Genomic DNA, 22,281 nt, shown 5'->3' with positions numbered 1-22,281 from the left:
CTCCCTCTGAGCAGCTCCGTCTGTACTGCTGCAGTGGTTGTTGGATTTTGAGTCACTTGTCTGACAAATTCTAGGAAGGTAAACTTCTTTTTCCCTTGTACTCTGTATACTTTCAATTCCTATAGTTAAGGTCCTTACCACCTCAAGGAATTGTCCCTTGTATCAGAAAAATGTGTATCTTTATCAGCTCGTCTTGAAGCTGTGATACCTAAGCCAACCTCGTTTGCAGGGATTTTGATTGGACTTTTAACTCCTCTCTAAAGTGTTTATTTTTTAATCCTTTTATTAAGAGCTTATACTTTTATCACAATCCATACAGACATCAATTCTATAAAGCACATCTGTACATTCATTGCTTTCATCATTCTCAAAACATTTGCTCTCCACTTAAGCCCCTGGCATCATTTTTCCCCCTCCCTCATGAACCCTTGATAATTTATAAATTGTCATATTTTGCCCTGTCCGTCTCCCTTCACCCACTTTCCTGTTGTCCGTCCCCCAGAGAGGTCACAGAGATCCCTGTAATCGGTTCCCTCTCTAAAGAGTTTCTTGTAGGCAACAAATGGGTAGACGAAGCTTTAACAGAGCTGACAGGCTCCACCACTTATGGGTAAATCCATTGATGGCCACAAGATACTCGTACTGAATTCCAAGTTCAAGTATCTTGCATATAATCAGATGCCTTCATTTTTAGGGCTGCTTTGTACCCCAACTTTCAGACTATAGGCTCCCAAACTTATTTGGCCAACCATCTTTTTTTGGGGGTGGGGAGTGATTACTCAGTAACAACCGGCAGGCAATTAAAAACATTTGCACTGTAGCCCATAAGGTGGTGTTTGCTTCTGCAGCCCCCGGATCACTCTGGCACCCCTAGAGCAGTACTACCCCCCGTGGGAAACTGACAGACACTTTCTCCTATGGGATATGGTGATCGAATGCCCGTTCCCTGTTGAGCTGCTAACCCCAAGGTCAGCACTGGTTTGAAAGCACCATGCGCTCCCTGGAACAAAGACGAGGCTTTCTCCTCTCGCACAGAACCAGCCCCGCAGGGGCAGTTTCACCACCCTGTCCGGGCGGCAGCAATGGGCTCGATGGCAGTGACTGGCCTCCTTCTCAAGGCCCACATATTCTGACAGGGGAAGAGCCGGGCACAGACGAAAACAAAAACCAACAACTCAGGATTCAAGCATTTTATTCAGCCAGATAAAGGAATATCCACATCGCAGCGCATACCAGCTCATGTACATGTTTAAGGGCATCATTGCTTGTTTATGAAGACAGATGAGCTGGCAAGTTTAATATGTCATCTTCGGCCAGCTAAATAAAAGTTTTACAACATTCAACGAACAAACAACGAACAATCATTGTCACACAAGTGCTAGAACGGTGAATCATGAACAGACCATTCTTTACCCTCAAAATGCACATCCTGCCTTTAGCAGGAACGTTAGCAGGTTGCCGCTAGTCAGACACTTCGTGCAGGTACATTAAGCATCTAGTCCCTCACTGGCTTGCGTGATTAGCAGTAACTCAAGCCTATCGGAAAGGGGGCGGAGCTTGGGGAAACCCACTGTTGTACAAGAGATGCGTTATTTTTTCCCTACGCTTGAAGTCACTGGGCTTCCACAGTATGTGCGTGATATTCCCAGAAACCCAGGGGCCCAGTTTGTACCTCATCACCTAGCTACGCTGCACTTGCAGATGAAACAGACTATGTGAGGAGTGACGGGATTCAGCCACACGCTGGAATCATCTAGGATCTATTTTAGCCCTATAGACTTTTCCTCGGGTGGCAGCTCTGACCTGCTCTGTAGTAAACAGCTGCTTATCCACCACGACGGAAAGCTAGACAATGAAGTCTTGACTCATGTTGCCTCAAACATGTCTTAATCCCTTCCATTAACTTTCAACCATGCCCTAATGGACAAAGAGACATGATCAAAGACCCTGTTGTCAATCTGGCCACCCCTCGGTCTTCTTGCTTTAGGCCAACTCTGGTCTCAGACTTGGCTGTCTGAACTAAGTTTAGAGGAGGCACATGCAAAACATTATAAACATATGCTGCTACGATCCCTGCCACAGACTATAAAACAAAACACCCACATTGGGCTTAAAGCAAGGAAGGACGTGTACTCTGCAGTGGCTCGTGCTACCAGGACCACAAAGGAGTCCCACAACTAAGAGACAGAGAATTCCAGGGAGCTGGGAATACATGTTAGATACTAACGATCTTCAAGCTTGGGAGATGTCATTGCATGAAGAAAATTATGGGAACCACTGTTCCCGATAATTACATACACCCTTAGTGTAACATATGGAGATCACTGTCTCCGATATCGACACTGTGGTAGGCAAAAACTACCTTGTTCTTGATACATTATGGAAGACACTGCTTCCGATAATGGGCCTTAGGATTGTGACAAGAGGTACTGGAAATTTTGCAAAATTGGAAGTTACACCTCAGACAAACGGAGCATCGTATTCTGCACGTGAAGCGCACTCCCACAGCCTTGACGTCTCGGCGACCGCTTGTCAGCGAGGTAGCGGTCTCCCTTGACTAGCAGCCTGGTTTCACTCCCCCCAGTTGCTAGCTCACAATCTGACCCGGCCTGCGGCCACTTTCTAACCCCCGAGCATTAGCCGTCAGTGCAAAACTTCCAGTATCTGTTGGGGATTATTAGCAGATGCTGCTTTTAAGTCTTTAAAAAAAACAAACGACAGTATAACTGTCATAATTATGGAAGGCACTGCTTCCGATAATTATCTTCTATAAAAAAAACACCATTTATAGTGAACTCTGTCACTGATAAATAAACAATAAATATCTCAGTGCTGAAATGATAAAATAGCTTTTCCACAAGATTAACACTTTGGCCAACACTTGGCAGTGTGTTCTTTGAAGTTTGACAAACTGAGTCTGAATCAACCACCACTGGTTTCTCTTTCAAAATACTCTGGGGGGGATGACAACAGTAACCAAAATCTAAAGTCAAAGCTTATGGGACTAGGGACACATGAGAAGGAAATAGCCTACGTTTTTGGCTTCTGGACTCTTGATAGCTTTGAAATGAACGCACACAGGCCTCCCTTCTGTGATAAACAGTTGAACCCCATTTGACTCAGCAGAAGAGCCTCTTTTTTTCTAGCCTGTTGGCAAAAAAAAAAAAGAAACGAAAAGGAAGCCCAATTCTTCTGACAGCTAACGGTTTCATTCAGGGTGTGGAAACCAGATAAACCCTGTCAGGGAAGCACCTAGCTCACTTGCTGTCAGCCTGTTGTCTCCTCTGGTATCAAATGAAGGTGGAAGAGGATCGTCGTAAGCTCCCGTGGGAACCTGCAGCAGTGATCGATCCTCTGCACCGCCAAAGATACCAGACCCTGACCTGAAGGTATGACGCTTCTCTAACTGTAAGGAAGGAGACAGTTACCAATACAAATTAAATTCTAGACAGAACAAGAGGAAATATTCTACCATGAACATTTTACAAGTGTTTACTCACTTTCACTTGAAGTGCATTAAAAGGGGCTGACTGGAGCTATGTATGTACCAGAGTGATGGGGTAGAATTTGGACAATAGTTTTGTAGCCCTACTGAACATTCTGTGTAACCAGCACAAGTCGAGGAGCCAGACTGCCTTGCGCTTCTCCTCTAAGTCACAGATGATCTATTCTAAAACACATTGTCAATCTCCCAGATGTCTCTGGCGAGAACATTTGCAGCACCCTGGATGGTCCAAGTAGCAAGAGCTAACTGGTTTCTCAGCAGCGTTTCATTAAAAGCATTTCTGTTCTTCTGACGCAACTTCAAGGTATCCAGTAAGGCCTGCAGAGTGTGGGAGCCAGAGCCCCAGAAGATATGTCGGAAGGGAGACTCCTTTGCAGACACATAGGGCGAGAGGAAGTGGTACTCCACCTAGGAAACCAAACATACAAGGCGGCTCATGCAGGGTTGGGCTTCTGTTGGCGGAAGGGCCTGATTACATTAAGGCAACTCACTGTCTGTCATGCCCTCACATCAAACATTACCTTTCCCCACCCTTAAGAATGCTAAGAAACACACTCCCGGTTTTCTAAGCTTATAATTTAAAACAAAGCTCCAGTTCCTTTGAAACAGCCAGCTTTAATTATCACGGATTTTTGGGGAGTGTGTGTGTATTTCTAAATTTTCTCTGTAATAGTCTTCTGCTTTTTCCAAGCAAACAAACTAGGATCAAGTAGTTAAGGCCTCCAGGAACAAATAGACAGAAAACATGGTGAAATGATAGCTCATAAAATGAATGGTCTCTTGAGGTTAAAAAACATTAATACAGGTTCAATGTTTTTCTGGCTTAGATCTGTTGGTTACAGAGCGCATTAAGACTTAAAATCTTGTTGAATTCTAAAGTAGTCCAGGTTCCTGGAGTTACCCTACCTTTTAGAAACAAGAGCCTCACCATTGGAAAAGTAGCATCGAAAGCTTACTTACTTTCATGACGCGATCATTCATTTCCCGCATGATAAACTTGTTCGCTTTCTCAACGTTCTTGAGGTCCGTTGTGAGTCTGGATGTAGAACGGAAGAAGTCTCCACGCGCAGAATACAGCCACTGGAGACTCAGGCCCATCTCCTGCAGCAGAGACACAGGTACCTGTTTCTAACCTAGGGGAGGCAGCTAAGGAGGGGACTCCCCACCGCCCCAAGACTCAGGGAGACGCATCTTCTACAAGTGATTTCAAGCTCAGTGGACTTGAGATCACAGATTCGAGTTTGAGTCCTGTGGACAGGACGAGGACTTACTCTTGCCCTCCCCAGAGAACCATGAACATCATGGAAGTTAGTGAAAGAATGCAATCCTTCATTAGTACATTTTCCTAGTTCCAAGTCCCCCTGGGGACAAACATGTTCATTTAAGAAAGTTGATGCTTCTTCTCTGCGGAGTTCAGGGTTTGGGGCAATTACAATTCATTTGAAGTTGTGAGAAAGGCACCCTCATGAAGATGTGACATTTATTCATCTCAATAGACCGGTGGGAGGAAAACGAACAGAATGCACATTCAGGCAATAAAAACCAAAAACTGACCAAGCTCCCTGGTCTAAAAGAGCCTGGTGAAACTCCTCACCCTATGGCCCAGTCACCCTTCCGAGCCTGGAAAGGAACCAGAGAGGCTTCTGGTCAACGATGACGTCAGGGGCTCCCTTGGAACCAGCACCCACAGGGGCGTGCAAAGAAAGACAAGCCCAGGGAAGACATGGGAAGGACGGCAAGCAATGGCTTGAAGCGAAATGTTGAATGGAAAACCAGTTTGTGCTGCAAACTTTTCCCCAAATTACAAACGGAAGGCGGGCTTCTAATCCCGTCGCTCTTCAGAAGCATAAACATCACGCCTCGAAGTGCCCGTCGGCAATAGGAAGCCAGTTTTAATTCGCGCTCACCTTTATGTCTGTTCTGTACTGGTTGATATCCTTCAAAAAGGAAAGCAGTTTGTCGTTATACCGCTCATAGTCCAGGTTCAACTCCAGGTCCAGTGTAAGCCGAATCACAAGCTGACCAGCGACTTCTGCGGCTACACGCGCCATTTTGTCCAACTGAGGAATTCTCTCAGTCAGCTCTTTATAGGTGTCCCTTGAAGTACCCAAAAGAGGATAACCGTGGTCCTGGAAGACAAAGCGGGGCTACTGCGCTCACGGTGGTTTTTATCAAGGTCCGCAGTCCACCATCAAGGTCCGCAGCAACACAACCCTCCTCTTCTAGTAATATTCCCAGCCCGACTCCACCCTCTGCATTAAGAAAACAGCACTCTTGCTACTCGCCCTACATCTAACTCTTACTGATAGATCGGCTGCTTTCCTCTAGATCTGCGGGTCTCTGTTCTGACCAACAACAGGCTCAGCAGACACCTCTCATGGAATTCCTTTGAGACGGCATTCCTTTTTTTCTCCTCTCCGGGAAACACGGTCCATATAACGAGAAGTGTAAGAAATACACCTTCAAAAGTGTTTTCTTCAGAATTAAATTTACCTGCATCATGCAACCCAGTCCATCCATGCATGGTTTTCTAACAAGGATGCTCGATGCACACAAGAACGTTCTTCAACTGTATTTCCTACCACAGTCCCGGGCAATTCTTAATGTTTAAACTACACATTTCTATTATCTGTAACTGAACATGCATTGCCATACCTTCAACATTTTGGGGAAGTTGTTTTAAAGAGTCCCCTGTTGAAGGTCCACAGAAATGTTCAGATTACTTGTTCTACCATATGACCCGGCACCTATGCTCTTCCCTCTATGTACCAAACAGACACCAACTCTTCCAGCAGCCAGGCTAATCTGACTCCAGGGCTGTCATGACTCCCTCACTCGAGATGTTCCCATGCCCAGTGCTAGACTAAGAAACGGAGGGAGGGTTTAAAGGCCTATAAAGACCTGGTCTCCAATGATTCAACCCATAAACTTAACACATTCCACCCCCAACGCCAACCCCTCTGTGAGCTCTAAGTTCTCTTTGCCCCTCTGAGATCCCACCACAAGGCTAGAACCTTAGAACTTCCGCACAGAACCTTCATTCATTATTCTATTTACTCTGCCTTCTAATTAGCTCTGATATCAAACCAGTCATGTGTTGCGAAACCTTTGACAGTTGAGAGTTCTGTATCATGACAGCCCTACATCTGTTTGCCTTTTTCCTTGTTGTGCCCATAATCCCTGCTTCTAGACTCATGTCTACAACCATAATTCAACAGCATCCAGAACGTCACTTCGTTGTGACTGACACCTGTGCTGCCTACAACCGCTATCATTCCAGAAGGAAGCCTTGATATGGAAAAACATCACATTTAATTTAAGAGGTTTCAGCAAGAAATCGATATGGTAATTAAGCTAATTGAGATGCAATTCTATGTTATGATTAAAGGGCGACTCAAGACCTGCATGTGCATAACCTCTTACAACAGTCTAAGTCTTCTTATGAAACTGGGTTTCAGCAATGATCAGACTAACAGATAAGCATCCATACTTACCTCACAAAAACAGAAGGAAACTGCTGGGATTCCAGAATACGCCAAGAAAGGATAAGCAGCATTATCCAAGGAAAGTGGTTCACTGCAAGGAAATCGAGAATGGACCTTTTGGAATTTTTCTAAAGGACAGATGGGTGTCACCATGCAGCATTCTCCGTCTCCAAATCAACTGTTACATTAAACCTCTCCATACAGAGGTGGGAAGAGCCCTGGGGCATAGCGGGTTATTCCTAGGGCTGCTAGCTGCAAGGTCTCTGGATCGAAACCACCAGCTGCGCCTCAAGAGAAAAGTGAGACCATCTGTCCCCATAAAGCCTGCCTGCCAGTCTTGGATCCCTATAAAGGGGTCACTACGAATGAGAATGGTCAGATGGGGGAGCTCACTGCTCGGTCAGCTACTTACACTTTGTTGGCCCAGTTGCTGTCGCGATAAAGAAGGCGCCCTGTAAGTGGGTGTTTCACCTGGAAAGTAAGAAATTAATGCACCATTAAAAACTAGCGTCACGATCACGGCTCTCTGTATAAAGACATTTAGAGAAAATAGGACATTTCTTACTATAGTCATCTCGAAAAAGAACTAAGACAGAACAACATCACTTTTTCTGTGCTATTCCTACTAGGCTCAAATCTAGTGGAGGAAAAGTAATGGATACTTTCCTGCTTGTCTGACATTTTAATATTGGCTTAACCACCCTTCAAACACTTCTCTTCAGCCTTCACGGTATGTCTGTTTCTGATTTCTTCCTGCTAATCTGCCAACACAGTTCTGTCTGAAGTCCACTTGTCTTCCAGAACATTCTGTATCTACAGACCACTGCCTGCAGGCACTATAAGGCAACGCAGAGCTATCGCAGGGATGTTCTCTAGTTCCGAAAGACTACAGACTACTCCTCATTACACATGGTTTAGTAAGCTGGGGTCCCTGTCAGTCATTAGCCGCACTTAACACGGTTGAAAAACATTCACTTAAACTCTGTCATTGGTTGCTGAGAATGGTGCTAACAACAGCATTTTCTATCTTGTGTCGTATGTGTGACGTGTAGGCAAAAATTGAGTCATTCAGTTGTGTAATTAGGTCGATACTCACATCTTGCATCGTTTTCTCAATAAGGGAGTACAGCAGCGGGCTGGCCGAAACCTTGAAGTTGCTGGTACCTACAAAGAAATCATGTCCAGCGGTGCAACCTTGACCGGCTACTTCTACCAGGGACCTTCAGTTTGTGGGGAAATGCCATCATCCTGACTTCCACTTCCCCAGAAACTCTCGCTGGGAGAAAACGTGGCTTTCTACTCCTGTAGTCAGTCTTGGAGACGCCCAGCTCTATGCTAGGCTGTGGGTCTCCCCCTCGCTCCCTGAGAGTGGGAACTGGCTCAGTGGCGGGGAGGAGTTTGATGCTACTGATACCACCTGCCGAACAGGAAGACGGTAACTCGGGCGAATGATCAATACCATAAAGCTTACCAATAAGACAAAAGTGACCCAAGAGCCATGTTCTTTAGCCACCAGGTTCATCCTAACTTTGACTCGGCTGAAATCCTATCTTGAATCTGTCTACTTCAACGCTAATGTGTTGTTTCGGGGTACTTTCCTGGTTCACCCAGGCGAGGGCCGGCATCTGCTGGTTACAGCCAGCACCTGCTGCACAGAGCTATCAGCCTCTCTGTCAAGAATTTGGCTGAACGCCCTCCCCTTTCTTTCCAACACAGACATTCCCCTACTTGTTCTCGGTTCGCCTCACTGGCTACATCTGCACTCCTGGCAACAGTCAAACTCTGCTAGAAGTTTGATCATTTGTTTTTTTCCAGTGATGCCTCACTCTGGCAGGCTGTGAATCAGTCTCTGGAAACCTGGACCAGAGTCCTCAAATTTCTGTGCATCAGAATTCCCTGAGAGTACTCGTTAACAGTTTGCTAGACCCAAGTCCAGAAAGTCTGATCCCAAAGGTCTGGGGTGGGGGGGAAGGGGGACTGAAGGAAGGGACAGTTACCAACAACGGCTTTGTCCAGATTGATGTACGTGACAGCCTTCAAATGCAAGTTCGTCAAGTATCCCTAGAGAAGCAGGAAAAGAACCAACACACAGGTAAGAATGGTGTCATCCAATCTGAAAGGGCATGGTTTCTGGAGGACAGCTTTCAGGTGCCCGCTCTGGGTATGGATGACGTAGAAACAATACCTCTAGCCATTCAGTGGCACCGACAGCTCCAAATTCCCCAGCACTCCAGCTGGCAAAGACGATGCTTCTGCTGGGCTTGAACCCATCTGGAAGGACAGAGGGCGAGTTTTTACTTGGGAAGGTTTACAGGCAGGGAGGCAACCGACTCAAGATAAACCTGAGGCTTCTTGTTCAAAATGGCAGATTAAGTCATTTTAAACCTTACACCAAAAATGCCCCGAAGCGATCTTAAACCACGTAAGGGCTTGGTTTCACTAGTAGGGAAAGGTCTGAGCTCGGAGGTGTTCATATGGGATCAAACTGACCACGATGACCGGAAAGAAAGGATAAAAGTGGAAACACTACTTGAACGCAGGCAATGTCACGGAATTGTTCATGCAGATAAGAACTGGCTTTGTATTTTAGGTAAGGGTCTAGCTCTAAAGTTAACTGGCAAAAGTGAGCAAAGGATGAGAGAACACCCAGAACTGTGCAGAAAGATACTCAAGCCATCAAGACGGAGACTCTACCTTTTACGACCATCTCTGACATTATCCGTGCAAGTTCCAACAGAAGAGCCGATCCTACACTGGATTTCGCAGCGCCAGGACCCCAGGCATCTCTCTGGGCCCCGATGACCACATAGCGGTCTTTGAAGAAGAAAGAAAGATAAGTAACGAAAGCCCATTGCATCGCGTCTCTATTATTGAAGTCTGGAACCACAGTCTACGGCTGCTGTCACTGCAATACGGGAGACCGCCCAGTTAAAAAGCTCGCTTACTGCTGATGGATTCAACCAGCTTAAAAACAGATAGTCAGTTATAATGATCAACATTCAGTAATCTATTTGCTATGGTCCTGTCTCTTAGGCGCTCTGACGGTGTAGCGAGCTGCACACTGGGGTGCTACCCCCAGGTCAGCAGGTGAAGCCAATAGCTGCTCCGTGGGGAAAGACGAGGCCGGCTGTCCCTGCAGGGAATTCCAGCCTCTGAGGTCCTGGGAGCAGTTCCACTCTATCTAGTACGGTTGCTGTAAGTCAGCATTGACTCAACGGCTCAAATTAACTGGCACTGACTCAAAGGAGATGACTGCCCCGCCCCCCACCTAACCAGTCCAATCCAATATAGCGGACAGGCTGTCATGAGACCAAGCCTTCATGCACTCCCCACGCCCCTCCTCCTCGGGCCACAGCAAGGAAAACAAAACAGAAACAAAACAAAACACAGGGTTTTTACCTGGCTCTTCAACGCCTTTGATTACCCCAAAGATGTTCAAGATTTTTGTTTCTTTCAGCACGTTGTTCACTGTGAGCTTCACATTTCTGTCCGGCCGGGACTTTCTCTTACACACAGAATCTGCTTTCCACTCAGAAGGGCAGGCTTGTTCCATATTTTCAGAACTAGAAAACGGAATCAAGAGTTACTCTCCCAGTTAATAGACCTGTCCTAAGCCTGCCTGGTAAGTCTGCTGCTGGGTAAGAGAGTGTATACGTAAGTCGATGTCCCAGCAGGCCACCACTTGAACCTTATGCTGCTGTAGTCATTTGAAAACCCCGAGTGGCTTCCCAGATTAACCAGTGGTTTTGAAAACCAATTCTTTACCCATCTCCTATGTACCAGAGGCATAGCTATGTCCCCCCAACATGGGATTGCTCTTTATTTTTATTCAGTTTGTGTTTAATGCAAACCAATTCCCTAATGAGAGGTTATAATGAATCAAAGCATAGATACACTAAGGCAGTATACCCCCCCCCAAAGAGATATACAACATTCAGGTATGAAGCAAAAGGGAGTGTTCATTCACAACCACAACAGGGATAGCTTAGCTCAATCATGTGAAACGGTTTTTATTTAGAGTCTATCAGCATTACATTAATACAGAAAAGGCCGAGGACCTCACAGCTCATTGACTGAGAGCATGCGAGGGGGCTAACCAGATGATGAACGCCAATGTTCTGTGCTGGAGTTTCCTGGAAAAGCCTAGCATTGACCTAAATAGATTTGGGCGGGGGTGGGGGAGTTCATTTTAATTTTTAGCTATCCCAGATTAACAGTAAATTCTGCCTAAAGTTCTGAATCGAGGGAAATGGTTTTCACTGCATTTTATCAACTGAAGCAGCTTATTATTCTACTCTGATCACAGAACTTCACCTGTAAGTCAACATTTAAATCAGCACTTACTTAAACAGCCGTTCTGCAGCGAATCTGGAAATTGTTTGCACAGGTATGCCGGGTAATCCTGATGACTGAGATGGCGGGAACTGAGTGTGGTTGAAGGAAGGGAAGCCAGGTGTGTACGGGTCTCCTGTTCCCAGATGAGCCTATTAAAAACAAGAGGGTAATTAGCTCCGGTAGGTACTTAACTCAAGAACCTCCCCATACAGTCAACTCAGGGTGAAGCTTCAGAAAGCCCAAGTAAAAAGGGGATGAAGAAGGAATTTCTCCACAAATTCTAAAGGCCCCTCACATGTCCGTCTGATACATTAATACTTAACATATAAATATATGTACATAGATCTATTTCCTGATTATATACAGTCACATATGTACATGCCTGTACATGTATTTAGACCTCTATAAATGTCCTTTGCTTTCTAGTTCTTTTCTCTATTTCCTTTTACTTTCCTCTTGTCCCACTAACATGCTCAGCCTTCATTTGAGTTTCAGTAATTCTTCTTGGCTACACTGGGCTCGATCAAGCCCCACCAGGCCTCCCACACCCTCTTCGCCATCGATTTTCAACCACTGGTTCCCTTGTCCCTGGGTTTGTGGCCACTGGCCTTCTCTCCCCATCTCAGCTCTGTTGCTTTCTCCTTTGGACAGTTTGTCCAGATTCTACTGCTTCTGAAGTCTTTTAAACAACAGTAAGTATTTCACAGGCATTGAATCCATCTTACCTGCTTCCTGTTAAAACTCTTAGGGGCAGAGGTATTTTAGAAAGGAAATTGGAATTTCCTTTCTAAAATTTGGAAAAAACCTAAAAACTCATTTAATCAAGAAGAACTCACGTGTCCAAAGATTGGTAGTTTTGCCTCAGCAATGTCCAAGTCAGCGAAGTCCAAGTAAATCAAGACTCCAATCGCGTTAAAGCGTTCAGCATTTGCAACCTGAAGAAAAAGAGCGAGCTCGGAAAACGAAGAATGGACGGTGAAAACGCGCAAAGCACGCAAACTGGACTTCCTGCCACGGAGCCAATGATCACACTTGCCACGGTCAAGGCCCAGACAGACACTTTCAAATCGCATGTTATATTGAGGTTTAAAAAAAGCAAACAAAAAAAGCCCCTTGGTGTGAGGGACGATGCTGGGAGAGTGGGTTGGAAAGGGGGAACTGATTACAAGGATCCACATGTGACCTCTTCCCTGGGAGAGGGACAGCAGAGAAGGGGGGAAGGGAGACTCCGGATAGGGCAAGATATGACAAAATAACACACATGAGGGAGGAGGGAATGGGGAGGGAGGGGGAAAAAAAAGAGGACCTGATGCAAGGGGCTTAAGTGGAGAGCAAATGCCTTGAGAATGATTGGGGCAGGGAATGTATGGATGTGCTTTATACAATTGATGTATGTATATGTATGGATGGTGATAAGAGTTGTATGAGTCCCTAATAAAATGTAAAAGAAGAGAAAAAAAAAAAAAAGCCCCTTGAAGCCAGCTCCTGGCTGACTGCAAGAAGGACGATGCACCGGTCTGCCTCGGCGGTCGTTCTACCATGTTCTGCAGGGCAGCCAGAAGTCAGAAGCCACTCTGGGTACTTCCGTCACACGAGATTCAAGTTACAGCAACCCGATTTAAGCCGCCCTCTTTCGCGGGAAGACAATGGCTGCACAATGTGGACAAGCCACCGTTTGGATGGCTTCGCTTTAGACAATTAGAACGTGCTTGAATCGCGCTACCAAAGCAGAGTTCAGAACCACTGTTATGCAACACACAGGACAAATAATAAACGACATTTAACTAGTGCTATGAAGCCAACACATGTAATAACCACACTCACCTTTTCGGCAAAGGGGATCTTCCCCGCCCTCACAATCACCAAGGAGCCATTCTCAAGAGTGCTTAGGGCCTCGAAGTCTTCTTTCATGCCAAAATTAGCATGGACAAGTTTACCCTGGAACAAAGACACTTGATTTAATAAACATAACAGTAAATTATCCATCACCGAATCCCAGACAAAAGGGGGTCTTTACAAATTAAACCTGAGTGAGAAAACAAACAAACAAACAAACACCGGAGCCAAAGCCCAGTCAGGAACATACGGTTCTAAAGTCAAATCGGGTCAGGGTTACTACTGCACATGAAATCAAGGTTTCTGGGCTCTTAATTCCTTTTTTCCCATTATTCCATGCTCTTTAAACTAAAAGGAACTGTACAGATCTTGTTTTCGGGTGGGGGCGGGGAGGAAAGAAAAGGTACGGGATGCATCAAGCACGCACCGATATGTAATAGTCTGGATTAACCATGACAACCACAATCACATCTGAGTCCCACAACGACAGTCACAGAGACTGCCCCTCAGACGTGAGAGACAGACAACCCGTCCCCCCCCGAGGGCCAGCCCCCTGATTTCTGGCTTCGAGTTTCCTAATTATTATGACAAAACAATTTCGGGTTGTTAGAGCTACCCATCTGTGCTATTTCTGCTACGGCACCGCTAGGTGACGAAGACACACAGTGAAATCAAGGGTCGAGTAGTTGTCGACAGGAAGGAAAAGAGAGAACCACCTGCCCGGCACTGCCGTACTCACCGTAACGGTCGCAGCCTTGCTATACGCCACGTAACCCTCGGGACTCTCCACCACGGAGAGCGTGGTCCCCGTCCCGTTGACAATGCTCACCAAGTTTGGGGCAATGCTTTAAAAAAAAGAGGGGGTGGGCATTAAAATGGAGCTATGATCCTCTTAGAAAAAATTAAATGGCTATGATACATTTAGCATTTCACTCGCATGACTTGGCATCAGGAGACTGTAGCTCACAATTTGGGCCATGCTTTTTACTTTGATGTCTTCATGCTAAGTTTACCGTCTTCCAATATACCTGTTTTTAACTTGAATCTTAACATAATGTTCATCCCGCCACACTTTGCTGAACTGGAAGTCCTGGAATTTCCTTTCCATGTAAAGCGCGAGGCTCTCGTCTTTCAGAGATCCCGCCTCGCGAGGGGAGTAGGAGTTCAGTTGTCTGGGAGGAAATGAAGGCCACCGTGAATCAAATGAACCAAGGATCCATCTCAAATGTGCATTCAACTTGAAGATCAAGCAATTTTCAAAAAAACCTTAACTCAGTTTTAGGTTTCTCTCTCATATTTCAGATTAATTAGCTGTGGCCCAACTTCTGGACGGACCAGAGAGAAAACTCGCAAGATCTGATTTTCATGTAGTTCAAAACTTGTTTTAAAATCTCTTTATCCACTTGCGAGCATTCGAGAACGTGCATTTCTGCACGCACTAAGATGCACCGCAGTAGATGTAATTAGGGCATATTGTATCACTATCTGTTTAGAGTAATTTTAGGGAAAGTGAGTGTTTTCCAGCGAATGGGTTTTTTTTTTTTTGGGGGGGGGGGTGGGGAGTAGGTGAAAAACCAGGCAGTAATTAGTTTTGGTAAACTCAAGATAGAAAGCTTCAACTTCCACCTTTAAAGCACTGGGAAACTTTTGGAAGCAGAAATGCGCCTTGCTCTGAGCTCCCTGGCTCTGTGTAAATACACTCCACATATGAATTTGCAGGTTAGGCTCACTCTAAATCCATAATGCCTGGTCTACTGGATGAGTCAAAACGGCCCAAGTTTTTGCAGAAAGCCAGCCAAAGGAAAGAAATGAATGTGCTCTCTGCACAGATGTGTGTCTTAAGGAGATGAAAATACACACCTAAGGACAGCAGCCTTACGGTCGGTCACCTTTTAGGTGAGGGCTACTAGACACATAACAAGTCGGGCAGTCCAGTCCACGAGCTGGAGGAGGACGTGGGGGCTACTTCAAGGAATTAGGAGGGGCAATCAGAGGAACAGTCTGACAAGAACCAGGCAGCCAAAAGAGCAAGCACCTGTGAACTTGTGACAAGCAATCTTTCCCCCAGCCAGCCAGCCAGCCGTTTCAATTCGCTGCTGACCACTAGCCCTCTGGCTGAGCAGGGACCACCCATGGCCTCCTTACTCTAAAGGTCTCTCCCAGACTGTCACCCTCATTCTGTCTCACCGCATCTTTATCAGTGTTTGAGGATGGCACTCAAGCTTACTCGATAGTGCTGGTGAACTCCGTACTGTCCAGTTTCTGGGACAAAAGTTTTTTGAGATCTCCCCAAAACAAGTGAGAAGGTAGGGCAGGTAGCTCAAATGTATCCGAGGCCTGTGACTCATCCGCGTCCGTGGTCACTTCTGCTGGTTGTCCTTTGCAGCTAGCTACTGGCTCTCCACGTTTACAATAGCCCAAGTAGCCAATCATAAATCCTAAAGACAAAAAAGTTCCAGAGCTGAAGGCATAGAAAAGGAATTGGCATTTTCAGTCAAGGTCTCAATCCAAGCTCAACAGTTGGGACTTTAACCCAGGCATCTCAGCATTTTGTATATTTTAAACAATGCCATCCAACACATTCTCTGGCAACATCTTAGAAGGTTACCTTCCAAAGCAGAGGGGCCTTTTCTCCCCAGAAGCCTTCCATGAACCTCCAGGCTGAGCTTCTGTGCTAAACACTTTGTGTATTTTGCAGTGTAACAAATGTCCACTATAATTAAAATAATACGCATCTCTCTATCCACCCAAACCAAACCCACTGCCACTGAGTCAATTCCGACTCATAAGGGAGAAGTGCCCCTGTGGCTTTCCGAGACTGTAAATCTTTATGGGGGATAGAAAGCCTCATCTTTCTCCACGGAGCAGCCGATGGGTTTGATCTGCTGACCTTGTGACCCACTGCGTGCGCCATGCAGGCTGCTCATGAGACGATGCTAAATGGCAGGTATAGAACGTTTGCTCCTCTATTCCTAGTGCTTCCCGCAATGGCACTTACACAAGAGCAAACATAAATGAACGTTGAGTGGGGCCATCAAACATCCGGAGACTGTTACAAGGGACACCTACAGGCTTTAGAAGGCCATTCTTACCGACCAAGAAGAAGAGGATTACAGCAATACCACCATAGCAGATATTACTCCTAAACCTTTTTGGTTTTGTGACTCGGGGAGGGTGGTTCCTGGTGCTGTCAGCACTCTCGTCTTCCTCTGCGGCGAGCTTCATCTCCACGAGGCTGTTATCTCCATCCATCTGCCGGGCCAAGCTAAAGCGGGTATACGACGATGGCTCGCCACCGAACTGAGGGGGGGGGGGACACACACGAAGAGTTGTCAACTACTGTGGAAAAAGAAGCCCCCCCACCCCGCCCTCCCTTCAAATCAACACCGCTGTGCGCCCAGGTTGGTGAGCAGCACGACCCCACGCCACCTCCCTCAACTCAGCTGTCAGCCGCTCCCATGAAGGTCTACGATACGTTCTGATCGGTGCTTTCTTTAGTTCGCTGTATCTACTTAGCTATTCCTCTTCCACCAGGTTCAAACGTACTTAAAAGTACTTGGAAGATATCCTGTACTAAACCCCGCTATAACTGAGTACTGGAGCTCTGTCAATGTCAGGGGAAGAGCTGGGCTGTAACTGCAAGGTCGGCAGGTCACACCCCTGAGCTGCTCCAAAGGACAAGAAGGAAGCAGTCTGCTCCCATGCAGATTGACAGTCCTATCTCGGAGGATAGCCCCGGCAGGCAGTCCTACCTGGGGTCACTACGAGCCAGAATCAACTCAGGCTGTGGGTAAACGCTTCCTTTGTAGGATCAGTTATGGCTCAGACCACCAGTTCAAATATAAATAACTCTCTGTTGACAGTATTAGTTCATGTTTACTGGGCCAGAGTCCCGCGATACAGGGGTTACCACTGCCCAGTGGCTGCCAGGCAAAAGGTCTGACTTGGAACCCAACAGCTTCCAGGGCTTCCGTAGAGATTGCTCATCTTGGAAACTCAATGGGGACAGTTCTACTCGGGCCTGTAAGGTTACTATGGTCAGAACCAACTTGATGGCAAGTGGGTTTGGGCTTCCATCGGGGCCAAAGACAAGGTCATCCGCTTCGTACTCTTACAGACTGACAGTAAAGAAATACCATTTAATATATCATACCAAGTTGGAGATCGCTGATCTGGCTTGATCCATCATTCTGAGCTGCCACACAGAGGGACCTAGCATGAGAACACAAAGTTCATCTAAGGAGATGCATTGCGACAGATTAACGAGGGCTTTTCATTCCTCGGTCATGCCCGCTATATTCTATAGTTTACCCAACAACTGCTTTTTTGGTGTGATCTCTGACTGGATCCTGAATTGGGGGTGAGGAAGGACAAGAGTAGCTATGAAAGGCATATTGGGACAAATAAAAAAAATCTGTGTATGAATTACATAAGACAAGAAAGTATTGGTGGGGGGGGGAGTATGCAATACAATTAAATCAAGATGGTTTATACTTCAAAGCATCTAACAGAGGACAGATATTCAATCCTTCTGATGATTGGCGGGACGAGCTCTCTGATGTACAAAGAATCGACAAAAGGAAGAGATTATAATTAATCCATGCCGAGGCCAATTATCAGAAAGGTCAAGTGATTTGTACAAGGCCCCAAAGAAAAAACCTGAAAACGAAACCCAATAGGCTCCTGGGTTTTAGAAATACGGTTCTCATTTCTGTACGTTTAAGAACAGATGCAAGTTTTGCAATGCAAGATGCGCTTGTCAGCAAGAGGGCCCTACCATGTTAGATTAAAACACACGTGTTAATGGAAATAATCTAGTTTTCCAATTTATTTGGTTTCGAGTGTATCTAGATACTGGAAAGTGAAAACACGTGACTTAGTTATTTAACACCACCATTTCATTAAGGCTACAACCAATTCAAGCATAGCCCATTAAGCACGCACACCTGGGCAAAAGCAAGCAGTGAGATCCATGCCGACGGAACAATCTAAGACTCGATATAAACCGGCATTAGGAAAAGTTCCCTGCCTAAAACCTATAGGCAAACCAAACCTCCAGTGTGTAAAAGACCAGAGCCAGTAAGTAACAGGTCATGTTCTCAGGAGCACAATCTCCTGTCCCTTCTGGTACAAAAACCTTATCACAGCCATTGCACCAGAACTGTGCGGACCCAATCGCCAGGGCCAGAACCGGGAAGCCCCACCCTGAACCAGTTCCACTCCCCTTTCTAAGAAATGCAGCCCACCCGTCTCACACACACATCTGAAACATTCTTTCCTCCAGGTTTGCAGTCTTAAACGGACTTTAAGACACAGGTGACAATACATGATTTAAACAAACAAGAAGACTGAGTAATTGGTGCCATTAATACCCACGTACATTTTCCTCCTGAGAAACCAGATACAATATTTCTGTTTTACCTCCGAGGCACCAAGTTACAACTAGAACATAAAAGAAATCAAGTGGAAGGAAAAAACCTGGGACCTCGGCTGTTCCCAGAGCACGTCATGGAGCTGCCTGGCTGTCAAGACCATACTAGTCCATGATCGTCGCCAGTGATTCCCGAACAAATCTGAGTGGTTAAGGGGAATTTTCCATTTTCAAAAAACCCGCCAATGCCCCTCACACAAACAAAGACTACCCGAGTAAGCAGGTAGCTCTGTGAAAAAAACACAGCTAAATACCAAACACTACCTACTTGGCTGATATCAAAATGTCACCACCAGCGCTGCTAATCTACTACAAGAATCACACACACCAAACATGGCATTGAGGTTTGTGTATTACGGCCTTCTCTATTTTAGATGCCTGTGACAGTTGCTTAAAAAATCCAATCTCTCACATTAATAAGAACCAGTTCCACATTCTGAATCATAAAATGGAGTGATCTGGACAGACCCAAACTTCTTTAAAATTCAACGACCCATGTCTAATTTCATAAAAGTTTGCTCATTTCTATTAAAACAAACAAACTTCTTACAATCTCAAGCTACTTGAATTGGGTAGCCTGATGCAAGAGCTTTGTATACAGCCCGGAGCAGCTAGGCGGGAATCCAGCACTGAGAGCTAGCAGACAGACTGGGACGTTCACTTATGCAGAACACAGCTCAACAGCCATTCCATATTTCCCTGGAGGAAGACTAAGCCGCTTGCTGGACATTATTGACAAGACTGTATCAATTCAGAAAAGTAGGCTGATGGTCTCAAGCCTTTGGGAGGCACATAAAATAAAGTTCCTCTCTGCTCTAAGGCCCTTTACTACCTAAGCACTTTCCTGCCCTCTTTTCCATGAGCTAGACTTGACCTTTACCCACAAATATCCCTCTCTGTTCTCTGTCAGTCTACCGTGGCTGACAGCTCTCTTGATTTCCCTGTTGTATAAAAATATCTGATCTTGGCAACAATTAGTTTGCTGCTGTTGGGAGCAGGCAAGTGGGTCCCGACTCCCAAGAGACTCCATGGACAAGACAAGGGACACGGCCCAGTCCTGTGCCACTCTCTGACAACTGTTACTTGAACCCATTGTTGCAGCTGTGTCCATTCAACTCGCTGCAGCGCTTCCTCTTTTACGCTGCCCCTCTATTTTACCAAGCATGATGTCCTCTTGAGACTGACTGGTCTCTCCTGATATAGATCCAAAGTATGTGAAGGAATAAAAATATTTTGTATCCTAATAGTATCGGGACATGCTTAATGCACATGAGGTGGCAGCTGATAGGAAACAGACAGACAAAAAACAGTGAAAAATCCTAGAATGAATCTTTCCCCCTTCAGCCATTATTCAGGTTTATCCTGAAACCAACGGAACAAAGCTTGGGGAGTAGGACGATTTCAAAAGATGGAAACAGTTCCTATTTTACCAGCCGGGGCTCAGATCTCAAGCAACTGTTTGCAGACAGCCTTAATGCCAACGATTTCTCAAAAGGTCTGAGGATTTGAAACCCACCCTGTAAACCCACTGCGCCACTAGGGCTCCCACACACTTTTCTGAGAAGACACTGTAGGTCAGGCCCACGACCGTCCTTACAGCCTGTCTGTGGAGTGCTCACGAGGGAGCAGAGCAGACAAAAGGCACAGAGACAGAAGCGTTCCAAGCAGCCTCCAGTCATTTTAAACTAGCTCCCACTGCTGTCTGCCTCCGGTTTAGCTTGGAACCTTGCTCCATGATAAATCAATTATCAGCACCAAACAACTGCCTCGCCACAGGGTGGAGTTTGCCAAGTGCCTCTCTACCTAACAATCTTCAGCCCTGGCTAGGCTCACAGGCACCATTACTTGACAAGAACGTTCCATCAAAGACAAGTCAATGGCTGCGCTATATATAATTTCACATCCATTAACAACAACTTTGAGAACTATGTATTTTTTTTGTGGGTCGGGGGAAGCAACAGCCGGGCCACCCGGTACTTTGTGGTGCAAACGGTTAATTTTTGACTCAGTAGAGCCAAAGGGTTTGCAGTTTGAGCCCACCTAGGAAGCCCTCCTACTCTGGAAAATCCCATGGAGCCCTTGTGCTGTGCACACACGGGATCGCCAGGAGTCCGCACCGGCAACGAACTACGAGGATTTCAACTTGCCCAGCAGAAAACAACTTCTGGGGAGCCATCTGCTGGGACGTCTTTGTCAGCGAGGTCAAACGTGCCAGCTGAGAGAAAACGGAATCAGCGTCCAGTATTCCGAACTCTAAACTTAGAAGGAAGGTATCAGGTATCCAGAGACTTCTATAACTAGACAACTATTTCCCCTTTCAATCCTCTTACCCATGCACCCCCACAGGGGGACTGGGTATTGAGTTTCCCAGTTGAGTGACATCCCCAAGGTCACTACAAGCAGTAGGCAAGAGTCAAGGGCCATTTTCTTGGAATGAAATTTCTGGAGACAATGCCAGCGAGGGCCTCTAATGCACTCCCCAGTAGAGCACTGCCCGCCGGCCAGATCACAAATTTCCTGAACGCGGATTTATACCAACAGCTCTATTCCCAACAGTCTAGCGAGCGGGGGTGCCCACGCGGGAAGCCCAGGTCGTGCAGTCGCCCATTTCAGGCGGTCTAGCGATCCAAAGACTTAACGTGAGCACCTGCTTTGTTCGGCCGCTGCCGGGAGAAGACTGAGCCCCGCGCACAGAGCCTGGCCAGCGAGATCGGGCTCTCACCCGCAAGCTCCCCATTCGAAATGCCCACGACACCCTCGAGACCAGACTGGAGCCCGCTTTGTCCCTCCGAGGGGCCAGACCGGGGCCCGCGTGGGCTCCGGGAAGCCGAGCGCAAGGTCACTCCTGAACCCCGATCGTGCCCGGCGGCGACTTCCTGGAGCGGCCACGTGCTCGCTGCAGAACACATCGTGAGGGCGGCGGCGGCCGCCGCGAGGGCACCCCGGCTCTCGAACCCGCGCCCCGGAGCGGGCGGCTCGCCTCCGGGCCTGCGTCTCTTTGGGGCTCAGCTCGGAAGGGAAAGTGATCCGCAGGAGGGGGCGAGGCAGGGCGGGGAGGGGGCGACAGGGCGCCCTGCGGACGCGGTCGTTGCGCCTCCAGCGAGGAAGGCACGGCAAGGAGCAGGCAGGGCACCTGCGCTCGCACAGCGGCTGCCGGCCGGGCTCCGGGCCGCCTCCCCCGCGCACCTGGGCCCAGCTCCACGCCGGGATCCCGCCCTCTAACGCTGCAGCCGCCCTGCTCCCGCGGGCGCCGCGCGGCCAGCCCTGCGGGCCCGGAGGGGAGGGTCGGCCGGGCGCCCCTCACTCACGCGGGTTCCGCCGCTGCGCTCTCGCGGTGCCCTCTCGCTCGCCCACAGCCGCAGGAGCAACCGCGCGCCGACCCTGGCCGTCTCTGCCGGCGCCCGCGCCCCCGACAGGCCGTTTATAGCCTGGCCCCGCCCACTCCGACCTCCCGGCCCCGCGTCACTTCCGGCCTCACGTACACCTAAGAGGTGCCCCCGAAAGGGGCCGCTCCGCGGAGGGTGCGCGCGCACCCAGCCCGGGGACTCGGCCGCGCGCGCGGAGCGGCGTGTGATTGGCGGGAATTGGCGCCAAGGCGGCAGGTGCCCGAAGAAGCCGTGTGATTGGTGCCTTAGCTTCCGCCTCCGCGCCGGTTCCCGCGGATGCTGCCGGTGCTGCGCTGCTCCAGG

General features: G+C 47.4%; 1 protein-coding gene across 1 annotated transcript; it reads right to left on the bottom strand.

The window, feature by feature from the left end:
• Nucleotides 1–1,175: 1,175 nt before the first annotated feature.
• TFRC (transferrin receptor) lies at nucleotides 1,176–22,035 on the bottom strand. Its single transcript, XM_075556266.1, has 19 exons — nucleotides 21,901–22,035; nucleotides 17,315–17,373; nucleotides 16,254–16,461; nucleotides 15,389–15,599; nucleotides 14,190–14,333; nucleotides 13,901–14,006; nucleotides 13,150–13,263; nucleotides 12,162–12,260; nucleotides 11,335–11,474; nucleotides 10,390–10,553; nucleotides 9,685–9,804; nucleotides 9,176–9,261; nucleotides 8,988–9,051; nucleotides 8,087–8,154; nucleotides 7,403–7,461; nucleotides 7,000–7,081; nucleotides 5,413–5,634; nucleotides 4,466–4,606; nucleotides 1,176–3,913 (listed from the first exon to the last, which is right to left on the bottom strand). Exons 2-19 carry the CDS (start codon nucleotides 17,348–17,350, stop codon nucleotides 3,671–3,673), a joined length of 2,307 nt encoding a protein of 768 aa, XP_075412381.1. The 5' UTR covers nucleotides 17,351–17,373; nucleotides 21,901–22,035; the 3' UTR covers nucleotides 1,176–3,670.
• Nucleotides 22,036–22,281: the final 246 nt, after the last annotated feature.

The sequence above is a fragment of the Tenrec ecaudatus genome, chromosome 8 (assembly GCF_050624435.1).
Source record: "Tenrec ecaudatus isolate mTenEca1 chromosome 8, mTenEca1.hap1, whole genome shotgun sequence".
NCBI lineage: Eukaryota > Metazoa > Chordata > Mammalia > Afrosoricida > Tenrecidae > Tenrec > Tenrec ecaudatus.
Note: the sequence above shows the minus strand (reverse complement) of the source record. Positions and strands in the feature narration are given on the sequence as shown.

Coding starts and splice junctions, on each gene's coding strand:
- TFRC (XM_075556266.1), bottom strand. CDS start 17,350: ATGATGGATCAAGCCAGATCAGCGATCTCCAACTTG. Junction 5,635..6,999: donor TTTCCTTCTGTTTTTGTGAG/GTAAGTATGGAT, acceptor TTTGTCTTCCAG/GACCACGGTTATCCTCTTTT. Junction 4,607..5,412: donor AGTACAGAACAGACATAAAG/GTGAGCGCGAAT, acceptor TCTCTGCTGCAG/GAGATGGGCCTGAGTCTCCA.